The 15,856-nt window shown below is 42.0% G+C and overlaps 1 protein-coding gene across 6 annotated transcripts in view; it reads left to right on the top strand.

Annotated features, from left to right (window-relative positions):
- The window catches only part of dennd1a (DENN/MADD domain containing 1A), a 56,129-nt gene extending 41,825 nt beyond the window's left edge, over window positions 1-14,304 (top strand). For 2 of the 6 annotated variants that reach the window (XM_038733390.1, XM_038733389.1), the window contains exons 21-22: window positions 7,140-7,386; window positions 10,149-14,304. In XM_038733390.1, the coding sequence (XP_038589318.1) occupies window positions 7,140-7,386; window positions 10,149-11,219 (1,318 nt within the window). In that variant the 3' untranslated portion in view covers window positions 11,220-14,304. The other 4 variants (XM_038733392.1, XM_038733391.1, XM_038733387.1 and 1 more) reach the window with 3 other exon arrangements.
- The last annotated feature ends 1,552 nt before the right edge of the window (window positions 14,305-15,856 follow it).

Genomic DNA, 15,856 nt, shown 5'->3' with positions numbered 1-15,856 from the left:
GAAGCCTTCTTGAGGTGGTATAAAACATTTCTTATTATTTCTGATTTGAGTTGTGGACAACTATGACCACATGAATTAAAAAAATTAACATTCACTGCCCAAGTCAGCTATAACACAAGTCTGTTCATCAGACTACATGCTGTACAGTATTGTGGACAGATTTTGTCCCAGGATTTTATGCATTTCTTCTTCTTCGTTGCATGATTAGAATAATAAGGTGAGAAATGGGTCTATTCTGAGTTCATCCTGCACTGCAAGCTAATAAAGTCCATTTCATCCCAAAACGCTTTCTTTTAGGCAGGCTGGAGCAGAAAACAACTCACCTTTCTCAAGTTGTACAGTAATGTCACATGTGTATGAAGGTGGATCAAACAAGCAATAAAATGTCAAAGTAGAGAGGAGCCTAGTAGGCCTATTTATTTTCATTCATTACACAATATGAATAGCTATGCAGACAGTGTAAAGAAAGAACATCTTTTCTTCTGTCTCTACTTGTTATAGTTACACAGTATTAGGGGTGTGTGGGCTGTATTAAAAGTATCCACTGTTCTCCCATGCTCTAACACACAGTAACGATGAAATGTGTGCTGTTCTCACATTCTCTGTATGTACACATAAACAACAATGCAAGGAATTTATTTTATGTTTGTGTACATTATTGTTCAGTGTACATGTCACATCTGAAACAAACTTTACGTGCTTGATAACTCTCCAACCCCGCAGACATCTACAGCCAATACCGATTTATATTCATAGCGGCAAGTGCTATGTAGCTCCACATAGGGGACACAGGAACTGACATATAGCATTGCGTCGGAACCGCGTAGGAAATTCACAGCCGCACCGGCAGAGCTCCAGAATGTGCAACTCGGCCGGCTCACGCGGACGCGCTTACAAGTGCTAGGGCCCGCCCAACGCTGCTTGCAGCTTTAATTTTTTTTTTTTTTTTTTTTTTTTTTTTTTTTTTTTTTCTGCAAAGTAGGCAAACTGACATGGCCTAAACATTCTCGAAAACTCACCAAAATTTGCAAACATGTCAGAACCGGTGAAAAATTTCGTATTCTACAAGTTTCGCACATGGGCGTTGCAAAATGACTCGCTAGCGCCACCTAGAAAATTGGAAAATTAGCCCCTCGTTCACGTTCAACCTACATGTACGAAATTTTCTGGGGACATGTATCATATCAAGACGCAAAAAAAGCCTCAAGAACCCATAGCCTAAAGTCAACAGGAAGTCGGCCATTTTGAATTTTATGGCCATTTTTGGATGATTTAACACTTCGTACTTTAACGAACTCCTCCTAGGGATTTAGTCGGATCGACGTCAAATTTCTGCTGTGCCTTCTAAAGGCATTGACGATGAAAAGTTGTGCTATTTGCGAGTTTTCGTCAATGGGCGTGTCCGTGACGTCGATGATTCGCAATGAAACAGGAAGTTGTTGTAACTTCAGTGTACATGCTCACATCTGGACCAAACTGTACATGTAGGATGAGAGTCCCGCCCTGAACACATGTACATGCCGACATTCACCCACAGTCATAGCGCCACCTGCTGGCAACAGAAAGTGACCTTTAACGAAGCAGCCCCCGCCGCACGTTTCACCTACGTGCACGAATTTTCTGTGGTACGTGTATCTTGTCCAGACGCACAAAAAAGCCTCTTGGAGCCATAGCCTAAAATCAACAGGAAGTCGGCCATTTTGAATTTTACGTCAAATTTTGGATGATTTACACACTTCGTACTTTAACGAACTCCTCCTAGGGATTTAGTCCGACCGACCTCAAATTTTTGCTGTGCCTTCTAAAGGCATTGAAGATGAAAAGTTGTGCTATTTGCAAGTTTTCGTCAATGGGCGTGTCCGTGGCGTGGCGTCAAAGATCAGCTCTTCGCCATGACACGGAAGTTGTCGTAACTTCAGTGTACATGCTCACATCTGGACCAAACTGTACATGTAGGATGAGAGTCCCGTCCTGAACACATGTTCTGCTGACATTCACAGACAGTCATAGCGCCACCTGCTGGCAACAGGAAGTGACTTTTAACGAAGCAGCCCCCGCCGCACGTTTCACCTACGTGCACGAATTTTCTGTGGTACGTGTATCTTGTCCAGACGCACAAAAAAGCCTCTTGGAGCGATGCCCTAAAATCAACAGGAAGTCGGCCATTTTGAATTTTACGTCAAATTTTGGATGATTTACACACTTCGTACTTTAACGAACTCCTCCTAGGGATTTAGTCCGACCGACCTCAAATTTGTGCTGTGCCTTCTAAAGGCATTGAAGATGAAAAGTTGTGCTATTTGCAAGTTTTCGTCAATGGGCGTGTCCGTGGCGTGGCGTCAAAGATCAACTCTTCGCCATGACACGGAAGTTGTCGTAGCTTCAGTGTACATGCTCACATCTGGACCAAACTGTACATGTAGGATGAGAGTCCCGCCCTGAACACATGTACATGCTGACATTCACAGACAGTCATAGCGCCACCTGCTGGCAACAGGAAGTGACTTTTAACGAAGCAGCCCCCGCCGCACGTTTTACCTACGTGCACAAATTTTCTGTGGTACGTGTATCTTGTCCAGACGCACAAAAAAGCCTCTTGGAGCGATGCCCTAAAATCAACAGGAAGTAGGCCATTTTGAATTTTACGTCAAATTTTGGATGATTTACACACTTCGTACTTTAACGAACTCCTCCTAGGGATTTAGTCCGACCGACTTCAAATTTGTGCTGTGCCTTCTAAAGGCATTGAAGATGAAAAGTTGTGCTATTTGCGAGTTTTCGTCAATGGGTGTGTCCGGCGTGGCGTCAGAGATCAAGTCTTCGCCATGACACAGGAAGTGTTGTAACTTCAGTGTACATGCTCACATCTGCACCAAACTTTACGTGCTTGATAACTCTCCCACCCCGCTATGGAGGACCGATCCTGACACAGTCAGAAATAAATACAGAAATAAATAAATGCTCAATAAATAAATAAGCATCCAATTAAATACACAAAAAAAATTAAGTAAATAAATAAATGTAGGTAGTAATTAAATTATACAAGGAGACATAAATGTATATATTTAATTAGTGCCTTTACTTATTCACCTTTGTTATAATTACCTTATTTGTTTATTCAACTTTATTTATTACTAATTTTTTTAATGTATTATTTATGTGTTTTAATATTTTTGTCTGTTTTTATTCTTCCTTTGTATTTATTTACCTTATTATTTTCACCCATGGTATTTATTTCTGCCTGTCTTTTTTAAATTTTTGTATGCATTTCTGCCTCATTATGCAAATGAGGAGGGGCTGTGTCTCAAGGGGTCATCTTCTCTGCTATTGGTGGACCAGTCAGACAGGAGAGCTCCTACTCTGCCTGCAGACATCAACGATCTTGCCCCTCACACAGTCAGATGGCTTCCTTCAGTGCGCTGAGGTGTTTAACAACTCTGAAGACAATACTACCAGCAATGTCTTCCTTCTTTTCACGTAGAAGCACCGACAGACAGTGCTTTCAGTTTGCTGCATGCATGGACACAGAACTGCGGTATAGGGAGAAGCACACGGTCAGCTGGCTGCAGCTAAATCTGGAGTGCACTCGTATTCAATTCTGTATGGTAAATTCAGTTTTAACGGAGCAGAGCGAGCTGACAGGCAGAGTTAGAGACTTTTTCTGTCTGTTTCTCTCTTTACAAAGACGCATGTTGCAGTCAGAGTCTTCTCTGAGATGCGAGCACGACATACAACACAATTTATCAAATTACACAACGGATATACAGTATGAAAATAAGATTGATTGGATTATACTCACAGGAAGTATAAAACCTCTTACATGGGTCTATTAAAAGTAAAGTAACACAAAAATGTCAGGGAAATTACTTTACTTAGATTTAAGTACTGCAGTTGTACATTTGAAATACCTTCCTACCTTTCTGATAGGAAGCCTTCTTGAGGTGGTATAAAACATTTCTTCTTATATTCTGATTTGAGTTGTGGACAACTATGACCACATGAATTAAAAAAACATTTCACTGCCCAAATCAGCTATAACACAAGTCTTGTTCATCAGACTACATGCTGTACAGTATTTGTGGACAGATTTTGTCCAGGATTTCTTATGCATTTCTTCTTCTTCGTTGCATGATTTAGAATAATAAGGTGAGAAATGGGTCTATTCTGAGTTCATCCTGCACTGCAGCAGCTAATAAAGTCCATTTAATCCCCAAAACGCTTTTCTTTTAGGCAGGCTGGAGCAGAAAACAACTCACCTTTCTCAAGTTGTACAGTAATGTCACATGTGTATGAAGGTGGATCAAACAAGCTAATCTTAAATGTCAAAGTGGAGAGGAGCCTAGTAGGCCTATTTATTTTCATTCATTACACAATATGAATAAGCTATGCAGACAGTTGTAAAGAAAGAACATCTTTTTCTTCTGTTCTCTACTTGTTATAGTTACACAGTATTAGGGGTGTGGGCTGTATTAAAAGTATCCACTGTTCTCCCATGCTCTAACACACAGTAACGATGAAATGTGTGCTGTTCTCACATTCTTCCTCTGTATGTACACATAAACAACAAGGCAGGGAAATATAAAAGGAATTTATTTTATTGTTTGGGTACATTATTGTTCAGTGTACATGTTCACATCTGAAACAAACTTTACGTGCTTGATAACTCTCCCACCCCGCAGACATCTACACGTCAATACCGATTTATATTCATAGCGGCAAGTGCTATGTAGCTCCACATAGGGGACACAGGAAGTGACATATAGCACATTCATGCGGCGTCGGAAACGCGTAGGAAATTCACAGCCGCACCGGCAGAGCTCCAGAATATGCAACTCGGCCGGCTCACGCGCGGACGCGCTTACAAGTGCGAGGGCCCGCCCAACGCTGCTTGCAGCTTTAATTTAGGAGTGTGTTTGTTCTTAATTATTCAAGTTGCCTCACTTGCAATATAAATGCATTGTTAATGTTTAACACTTCCTGCAGCTGCTTCACAGTAAAAGCCATCCAGTGCTGCTTTACCAGCTTCATATGATTTGCTTGACTTCTCTTGGCATCAACATTTACTCCCCAAAGTTCTCTTCTGCAGCACGCTCCTCCCAATAGAAGAGGATAATCCTGATGTCACCTGATCATATGCTGTTACACTTTAACCCACTTGGTGGTGCCATTATACAAGGAACTCTCTGGTCTGAGACAAGAAAACATCTGCCCGTTTCTAGTTTTCTTTCGTCCTTGGAAAAGGATAAGAAAAGGGATGTTTTGGAGAAAATGAGCTCGCAGCCCTCACTCACTTCAACACCCTCTTTGTTACATCAGACTTCTGCCAGACACACTAAGGGTCTCCTGCAGATGGCTTCCTGTGTCTCTTACTGAGACAGAGGAAAGAGAATCAAGATCTGTGCCAGCACACTGACAGATGTTTTACTCTGAACTATTTCACATTCTCTGGTGCGTTGTGGTTTTGCGTAATGTTAATGTGAAAATGTGAATATTACATGGAGAACATTTTGTGCCACGCCAGTTTTTCAGTAAGACCATCCTGAGTGCATTTTCAAGGAACATTTTAGTTGCTTCATTTAAGTGAGTAAGCTTGATTTATTGAGCATTCTGAGTATGTTCAGTTTGATAACTGATCTAAAAATGAAATGATGTTTTCTAACTTACCAGAAGAGAGAGTTATGTAAGTCTAAAATGCGAAGTGAATGTAAAGTAGCCCACGTTATAGTGACATATGAGTTAATGAGCAGGATTAACTGTGTTGCAGCTTTGTACTGCTTCAGTGGGACAGAAAAAATCTTACACCTTTCAGCTGCCAAATACAGTCACACAGGGTTCAACATTTTTGGCTTTCTTTCAGCAATTTAACAAATTTTGTTCATTGGTTTGTTTGTTTGTTTGTTTGTGCCATAGTGGTCTAATTTCTTTTTAAACTAACTGCCCAGCTTCCTTCAGGCTCATTCAAATGTTAGTAACATACTAATCCTAATTCACTGTACGTAAATAACAATAAAAAATAATACTCTTAATTTTGCTAATTCTTAACCATCCTTTTCTTAATTTTCCTCTTCTTTCCTGTTGCTTTTAATGGACTTAATTAACATGTGTGTAATAAGCTGTTAATTTCCTGTTATCTTCCTCCTTCTCACCGTAGCTCTATCCGTCCTACTCGTCACTACACAGTCTTTCTCTCTGAGGATTCATCCGGAGACGAGCTCCAGTACGATGATGACTCCATCTCTGGCTTTCCTGACAGCTTTCTCTTCTCCGTTCCTTTTGAGTGGTCGCCTCTGTACGCATCTCTCTGATTTGCTTTGCACTATTGACTAATTAATAAGCCTTTCTCAACTCACCTCTTTTCTTTCTAATGAAATGTGTGTACATGTGTTTTAAAGATTCACATGGAGGACATTATGGTCATTGTATAGGAGAATCTTGGGATTAGGTTTTAAAAAGAGGGGAAAGAGTCAAATTCTGATTTACATAAGGACCTGGTGGGTTAGGTATGGCGTAGCTATGCTTTTACCGTCTCTGGTTGCACTTGACCTTTTGTGAGCAATGTCGAAAATCAATGAAAAGGAAAGCTTTATGCCAAACTTTTGCGTCAATGGGAGGAAGTTTCTTGATTTGGCAGGTTACTTTCTTTTTGCTACTTTCCGACTTCCCTACCCTGTGTGTACAAGTCAGCCCAAAGCCCACTGGGTTCTACTGAAGATATAAACAGTTCTTAAATATATTTTTGATTTAGATTTTTTGAAGACTAAAAATTTAACATAACTTCCTAAAACAGTTGGGCACTATATTTTCATTACATTACTCAAACAGAAGTGCATTTATTGTGTTTACTAGTTTAATCTGCAGATTAATACACAACTGGTGTGGTAATGAGGAATTTGACTCAAAATAAACTACATGTGCCCCAAAAATAATGGATTTCAAGGGACTGGTTGAGAGTAAGAACAATATACAGCCAGCCTTATCCTCAGAGAGAGTGCAGGGACAGCACAGCATGTGTAATTACAGAAGAATAAAAAGTGGGGTAAAAGGTCAGTGGTCATTTTTGCGGGTTGGGTAAAGTGTTTTGACCTATGAAGCCCTCTAGTGTGTGAGAGAAATAAATAACCAAAACCATCTCCTTGCAGGCCACAGCCGTACCGCTCCCTAAAGGAGGTTGAGTTGATAGAAGGGGACGATCCTGGATTTGCGGCAGAGAGTCACACTGCCCCTCCCAGCCCAGTTAATGAGAAGTTCTCCAATGTCAACCTGCTGGGCGATATCTTCGGCTGCCAGGACGAGCCTGACAGCCATCCACTTACCTTGGCTAAAAGTCTTGAGGACCTGAGGACTTCCAAAGACTCTGCGGAGCTACAAGCCAAGTTCACCTACCAGGTCAGATGTCCAAATAGTGTGGTTTCCAAAAAAACAATGTTTGGTCCAGATAGAGTTAAACACTTTTTTTGGACCAAAATACCTCGTAAAATATGTAGAATGATTCTTAAAACCACCTAAACCTTCTTCTAGCACCTTTGGCATGGCAAATTTTCCCTTAAGCCAAAAACATATCTGGTCTTTGTGTTGTATTGCACGTGTTTCTGAGCTATTTATGATGGACTCACTGTCAATATTCTCCAACAATACTGATAAAGCACATGGAGACTTTATCTCTGAGTGTTTTAGTTGTCCTACCTCACCACCATTGGGACCATACCAGTGGTTTTGCATGTTTAAGCAAAATGACTACAATCTGCTTAGGCCTTCTATTAGTGCCAAAGCATTCAGTCATATATTTTAGCTTTACATTTGCAGAATTTACATTTTCTAAATGAAATCTTCAGGTGATACAACTCAGTCCTTCACCCACTAAAAATATCCCTCTGTATTTATATCTCACAGTAATTATGATTTTGCTCATAAAACATCTTTTATCCTGGGACAACCTTCCTTCTGTGTAGTTCGGTTTGCATCAGTTAGCAGGACAGATGTCCTGCCTACTACTAGTTCTGATTGAACAGATTATACTCCTTGAAGCACACTACTTTCTAAACTTAAACATTGTTGCTGGGAGGGATGAACAAGTTGGTCAACTTTACTGTGAACCTTAGAGAGTGCTGAAATCATGTGGGTTCAGTTCAGTTGTGGATCACATAGTTTGTCATGTGTTACAACTCCTCCTGCAGCTGCTGTCTGTTGTCTCTGAGGTTGATGTTCGGGTTGGTCCGATAATATTGTGGCTGTGTCCCCTCTTTTTGCCCTTTCCCTTTCTTGCTCGGCTCACCTCAGCACTATTTCCTCCTCGGCATGCTCTGGCTTAAACTGAGACGCTGCAGCAGCATAATCCTCTTCTTGTCGGAGCTCCTCATCATGATATTCGCGGTCTGACATTTTCTTACTGATCAGTGAAGTTCTGTCACCAAACCTTCACTTTATCACGTCAATGCACCAACAGAAGGATTCACAGATCACTCACATTTTAACACTATTCAAACTAAAATGAACTAAAATTCTATATTTATAGCCCCTTTTCCACAGCATGGTACCAGCTCGACTCTCCTTGACTCTACTCGCCTTTTTTTGGTTTTCCATTGTAGAAAAGTTGTACTTGTATCTGCTGTCATCCGTTCTGCACATGCGCAAAAGTGGTTCTGACAGTCAAAGACGGTTACCGCAAATCTGCCTATTCAAAATGATCCAACTAAATCTTTCAAATCAAGATAACAAAATGTTTTTTTAATCACTGGAGATTAAACTATTCACTATGATGTAATAGGAATATACTTAAGATATGAAAAACCTTATTCAACAGTACATTTTTAACAAACTAACAAAGCAGCAACACAAAGGAGGCTAACCCTAGCTGCTAGCCCATTGGCCGTCAGGCTGGTCGACATGCATACAATTGCTGACTTAGGTTTAGGCACACACCCCTGGTTAGGGTAAGGGTAAGGGGCTTTGGGAAGCTGTCGACATTGATATTAACATAGCTACCTAGCTAGCAACTATTGCTTCCGGTCTATACAGGGCGTCTCATACAGACCTGATACAGACTCGCTCGGTGGCATCTCTTACGCACACTGAAGGGTACCTTTTGCATCAGAGACTATGATCAGATAACGCTTTGTCAGCCTTTCTGAAAGCGTCAGTATTTGACGCCCTGAGATGAGAACAGGCAACATCACACGAGTAATTATGAACAGGCACATTTGTAGTAATCGTCTTTGACAGACAGGACCACTTCTGCGCATGTGCAGATAGGGATCCGGCAGGCAGCACAGATTTGGTAGCTACACCTGCTACCAAGTACTTTTTTTCATATCACTTCCATCGAGGTTCCAAGGGAGCTGAGAGATACTAAAATGTAACGTGAAAACACAGCACACTGCTGATTGGTCAGAGAGAATATTCACTATTCACTGCATCATCATTGCTGCACCAGACAGAGACCAGCAACAGAAAGTTTTATATTTTACAGTTTTCATATGGAATTTCATCACTAAATCCACTTCTGAGAAGTTTTGAGGTGAGAAATCAGCTGTGTAGATTTTGAATATTGACTGTGATGGCGGAACAAAAATGTGCTTGAATATTTACGGAGTTGAGGAGCTCCGCAAGTGGCTGCGGCGGGAAGCCTGTGCCAACCCGCGGGAGGAGCGTGTGAGGCCGGCCAGCCGCCCGCTCACAGAGCCCTCTGCTCCCGCCGTCACAGCAACAACGGCAGAGGAAAACACAGCTGGAAGGTTTTCATACCGCTTATCTGTCTTTACATTCGGAGGAATGTTCAAACGTTTTAACTTAAAAACAAGAGACAGCTGTATGTGGGTTGCCGGTGTGTGGCGTTGCTATGACGACCAGCTACATTGAGGGGTACTATCTCTGGGTTCTATGTCTATATGGAAAAGGGAGGACGGCAGGCCAAAACCAAGTAGAGTCAAGGCGAGTTGAGCTGGTACTGGTAATGGAATAACGGCATATGATGCATTCGCTATGTTGAGCAAGTTACAAGTCTCTGCGAGTAGAGTTTGATGGTGTACTAAAACGAATTGAAACCAATAGGTGGGTAGAAAAAAACAAAAGTAATGTAAGTTGTAAGCAGATGATTGTGAAAAAACACTGGTTTGATCCTTTAAAGTCTGAATTCTTTTTTATGTTTGCAGCGGATGGACTTCAGTGTCGATGAACACTCGCGAACGCTTCCAGGCCTGAAGCTCTCCAACCCTTACAACAAGCTGTGGAGTATAGGGCAGGATCAGACAGCCTTGCCCGTTTGTGTGCCTCCTGCCTGCGATAGACCTGCGCCTGTCCAGCTTCCTGTGCGGACAGATGCCCACTCTCCGAGCCATGAAAGCTCCGGCCCGGGCCCCGATTCTTTGGACCCTTCCATCCCAGGCAACATCACCATTCCACGTCCCCACGGAAGGAAAACACCTGAGCTTGGTAGTGTCCTAGCACCCCCTGTGGCCCAGACGCGCTCTAAACCAGCAGGAGCTGGTGAAGGAGGGACTACATCAGGGGGACAAGAGTTTAGGCAAGCCCTGAGTATGACCACAGATGGGGACCTGCTGAAGCCCACCAAGGCTACCAAAGACAGTATAGATCTGATAAGCCTCCTGGACCCTCTGAACAGCTCAGCAGCAACCAGTTCCACTTCATTGAGTGATGGGGTAGATGTTGGTGTGTCTTCCTCTTCTTGCAAACCAACACTACCACCAAGGTCTTACCCACAGGGTTTGCCCCCATTTCCAGTGCATACTCATATATCCCTCAACCCTTTTGCCCAGTCTCTGCAGCACACCTCCCCTCAAATGCATTACTCACCGACCGTAAGTGGGAATCCCTTCAGTGCACTCTATGGGCCTCCACCAGGCTCTTACCTACACACTCCACCCCAGCCGCAGTCATTTTCTACACTAGCGGGCCTCTACAGACAGCATTCGCCAGGCAGCTCGACTCTGCCACCCAGCTATGGACTGCTCCAGTCTGCCTTCGCTTCATCCGTCACCTCCCTGCCTCAGTCCTCTGCCAGCAATCATGCTCTTTCCAGCCTGGCGGACTCCTCGTCTGTCCCCAGTACAGCCCTGAACATACTGGCAAAGCCACTTCGTGCTGAGGGAGACAGCCAGAAAAATCAGGATCCTTTTGGGGATCTGCTGACTATGGCCAAGCCAGCTACACCCCAAAAAAAGAAAGCGGAGGACCTTCGGAGGAGGTGGGAAACATTTGACTAAAACCTGTGAATATGGACTAAGGTACTCTGTCACTACCCAAACTTCCCTCACTGCTCTATCATGACCTTCTGTTGCAGTTAATACCGCATTAGCTCTAAAACACTCTGCTTGTGCATCTCACAATCGTAGAAGAATATCTTAAACTGAGATTAAAGACATGCTGAGGAATGCAACTTGAGAGTTGAGATTCTTCCTAATCGTCTATTCCAAAGTGATGTAGATATCTGTGGGCTCTGCTAGCTTTTTAACATTTGTAAGTATTGTTAGCTAGCCAGAACTAAAATGATTTAGGAAACATAAGCTAATGAGGCTTACATGATTTCCCCTGCAGCCCAGCAACATTAACAACAGTAAGCAGCTGCTGCCGCCACCTTCATTGTATCCAGTGTAAAGTCAAGATCTGAGGAGAGAGGGCTTCTCAGCAACGTGTACAGTTATTTGCCACTGCTGTCTGAGTTGATGATGGCTGAGCTTTTTTTCTGCTTGCCACCTCAGCTCACCATAGAAACCACACAGGAAAACGATCCTGGGGCTCCTTTAACAAGGCTAGCAGCACATGTAGCTTATTGTAAAGGTTGTTAGTGCGTTCAGATTTAGGCATCGGTTGGTTAGGTTCTCCCTGCTGCTTCTTAGTTGAAATACTGAAAGACGGTTATGTCGCCGGGTGGCTGACACAGTATTAACCGCTGTCCTTAAGCACCTCAACTCACAAGCTAACACCCAACATTATAGTTATAATCCTTCATTTTCATTATATTAGAACTCCATTTTTGTTTTTTGTAATGATTGGGGTCTTCATGCCCTGTGTGGGATTCAAATGGTGTACCCACTCAAAAGGGCTTCACAGGAAGCTGCATGTACTGGGCATGAAGCAAAAGACGTCACTAGATCATTAGTACAGTTTAGTACATGTTTATTAAAACACCCTGACATAATAAACCCTCTCAGCCCACAGTTTGATACAGAAGTTGCTCTTCCTCTATGGTATTTCTGACAGGAAATCTTTACAGGTGTTTTCGCTGCCTCCAGTGGTTAAAGCAGGTGTTTTCCCTAGCCATCACCACCAAATCAACCAGGGCTGAAATCTTACAGGTCATAACTTAAAATAAATAGCTTTTCTTACCACATTGCAGTCTGTAATTGGTGCTTTTTTATCGTCAGTTTTCTTGATTGATGACTTTTGTGTTAGACTGCAATGACAGGATTTTCTTCTACTGCTGTGTTTTGGGCATATGGAGTAGTGCAAATGCATCAGAGATATGTCGTCTGCTGCCACAGAAGGTCCTGATCCAGTTGGTAGAAATGCTCATGCGATGACACCCTACACACACATGCACACACACCTCCCCTGCCACCACCATGAGCTCTGCTGCTCACCAGTGACAGGAGCGTGTGTGGAGACTGTGGACTGTCATCAGCACGCAGCAACTAAACTCAACCGGTCTTTGAACTGTTTGAATTTGGATATTTTGTGTTGTTTCATTCTCCTGCCATTTTGCCCGGGAAGTCACACACAAAGCAGGCTTTGCTTCAACATGTTCAGATGCCAACAATTTTCAGACCATTGCCACTAACACAGTTCTTTGCACAGCAACCTCTCGTGTCATCTGTCTTTAATGCCAGCACATTAGCGTAGTGCTCAGTATAGATTTGTGAGTTTAAAAATAGTATTTCCTAAAAGAGGACCTGTCACACTCACAATAGCAGATGTCTTAATGATGTCTACTTCTACGATTAGCTAGTATTATTACTAGTTAGCTAGTCTGCTGTAGTTTCTGAACATCCTAATGGCATTATGGTACTGTAGCTACAGAGTGTGGTGCTTCATGCAGTTAGCTCACCTACTGATGTTTTTGGTAGCTTCATGCTCAGTGCTTTTTTTCTTTGCCGTTCATGGTGAATCCCATCTTCGGCTTCTCTCACTGACCTTTCAAAATGTGTTGCCTCCCATTGTTTTTTTTCTAAAAAGAAACCTTTTAAGAAATCCTGCCAGCCTGCAGCAGTCTGCACTGTCCCTTAAATTATTTTAAACTGTTCTCGCTAATTAAATATACTGGGTCTTTGAAACACTTTATTTTATATTATGTTGTTTTAAAGGTTCTTTTCAGTGATTCTTCTGCTGATGTATGCACTTCTCTCAGTTGGTTTCTGTTGGTTTTTGCCTTTGTCAAGTATTACTTTGTATTTGATGACAGTGATTGGCTAATGAGTCACAGGCTGCTTACACATTGTGATGTCAAGTGTTTATAGAGTACAGAAATAATGGTTGTCACAGTTTTGCCACCAGTTTCTATTTCAGCTGTTCTGACTTCTTCAACAACAGAAATCGTCCCATCTTGTCAGACTTTACCGCTTTCCAGGCGATCATGGTGGTGAATGCCAAAAAGTCCATTCAGAATGCTGTACATATCAGGTTGCTGTGTGTGTGTGTGTGTGTGTGTGTGTGCGTGTGCGTGTGCGTGTGCGTGTGCGTGTGTGTGTGTGTGTGTGTGTGTGTGTGTGTGTGTGTGTGTGTGCGTGCGTGCGCGTGCGTGTGTGTGTGTGTGTGTGTGTGCGCTCAGATGATGCTATTTTTGTTTTAAGACTTACTAGAAGAGTTGTGATTAGTATCCTACTGCTCTTGCTTAAAATACAGCTATTTCATCATAACTTGTCAGATTCCCTTGATTTAAAATTCCACAACTGACAGTATTGTGTTGAGTTTCTTTTCCCCCCCAATTATGACGATATTTTGTCAATTGATCCAGATGCATATATCTTCTCTGTTGCTTCATATTTACATGACATTTAATATGGAAGTTCATGGTCCCTGCGGAATGATTCCAGATTATTTGACCTTGTAAAGCCCCGTCCTTTCCTCTAGTGCCACAATCAGATATTTCCATTTGCTCAACAGTTTGGTCCACGACAGTATACATCAAAAAGATGATCCTCAAAGGACTATGAATTTGTGATTCTCAGAGGATGAAACTTATATTTTTGGTGACACTGACTTTTCTTTAGCACCACCATCACACCAAATATCCACATGTTGAAAAAGAAATATTAAAATCTAAATCTAAATATTAAAATCCACAACACTGTGCTCCAGTTTGTCTGGGTTTCTGTAATTGTATTTTTTCTTGCTTTCCCCTGTTAGTTTGGAGACATTGTCAAACTAAACTAACCCTGTGCAGTTTGAAATGATTGCTAATGCAGTGGTTGTTGAGTGACTACACTGAGTCACTGTAATCTGACCATCGTGGGAGGCAGAAACCATAAGTCCACTGGAGCTGCCTGCTCCAAAGCAACCGCCAAATAATTTCAAAGGAAAATGTCAAGAGTGTGTTTGATGGATTTCTTCTTTAAGTAGTGTATGAGCATCACGGTCAGGTGAGAGGACCAATATAAATTTAATCTGTTTAACATGATTAGCCCAGCTTAGCATGACAGCTGAAAGCAGCAGGAAATAGTTAACCTCTGTCAAAAGGGTAATCACACACCAATTGACCTCCAGTAGTTGTTAATTTGGATGTGTCAATGCCAAAGACTTTATTGACTGGGCCCCATCACTACACTTGGCAGCCATGAGGCCATTGAAATCTTGGTGAAGCAAACCAGGATCAGTGTGTGTTTGAAAGCAGATCCATCCCATCCCCTTCTTTAAAGAAATGAATAGAGGGCACATTTTCAGTGATTGCTGATGAAAGTTAAGCAAAATATGATAACCATGTGGTCTTAGGGTGCTTGCATACTGTTCAAACGAACATTTGAACTGAATGAATTTTGAGATAAGTTAACTGTCTCCCCTGGCTGTGGTGTTAAACTAGGCTGAACCTACAGATGTACTTAGGTAGATGTGTTTATGTAGATCCCTTCATCTACCTCTGAATAAGATTACAAAAAAGAGGATTTCCCAAAGTGTCAGACTGTTCCTTTAACGATCCCTGTGGAGTTTTCTTTAAAGTTTGAATCTTGTTTACTGCGTTGCTGCATATCTTTGTGTGTTACCACCATGAAGATCAGTGAAATAATGTCAAACCCTTGGAAATGGTCTACTTTCTCCTGTTTATCACATCACCTGCGACAAAATGGGGACCCAAAATAATTCAAGTCCTTAATTTTGCACACTTGTTGTATGCTTGTTTATTAATAATAATAAAAGATTTGGTCAGGATGAATCCCATGTGAAAACAGTTGAGTTGATGTGGTAGAAGTTAGGTTCCTTAGTGCAAAGTCTTGTGTTGACCTGGAAAATAATTTAAACTTTCTCCTATTTTCCATCACATTGTTTAGAAAGCAAATGCAAAGTTTGCCGCAGGCTTGGGTGCTATAATACACTGTAAACTGTAATACCCCTACATAACCAGCAGGGAAATCACATACATCAGGTCTAGACTAATGCGGCATTCAGACCAAACGCGAATTTTCTCCTCGCCACGCTTTCCTGAATGGAGTTTGGATCGATCAGGGCTATGCTATGCTAACTTGGTCACAATAAAGTACAACGATAGCTGGAATAAAGTTACAGACACATGTTTTCTGAACTCACCAAGTAGTTCAACCTCCTCACTTGTTTTTCTCCAAGTAATGTCCAGTTTTGTCCGTTTTTATGTAAATATGAAGTCATAGTCCGACAGAGCTAACGATGCTAACAA

This window comes from Micropterus salmoides, unplaced genomic scaffold, assembly GCF_014851395.1.
Source record: "Micropterus salmoides isolate LMB-PRFRI ecotype aquatic unplaced genomic scaffold, ASM1485139v1 Ms_hic_scaffold_20, whole genome shotgun sequence".
NCBI classification, from domain to species: Eukaryota; Metazoa; Chordata; class Actinopteri; order Centrarchiformes; family Centrarchidae; genus Micropterus; species Micropterus salmoides.
Note: the sequence above shows the minus strand (reverse complement) of the source record. Positions and strands in the feature narration are given on the sequence as shown.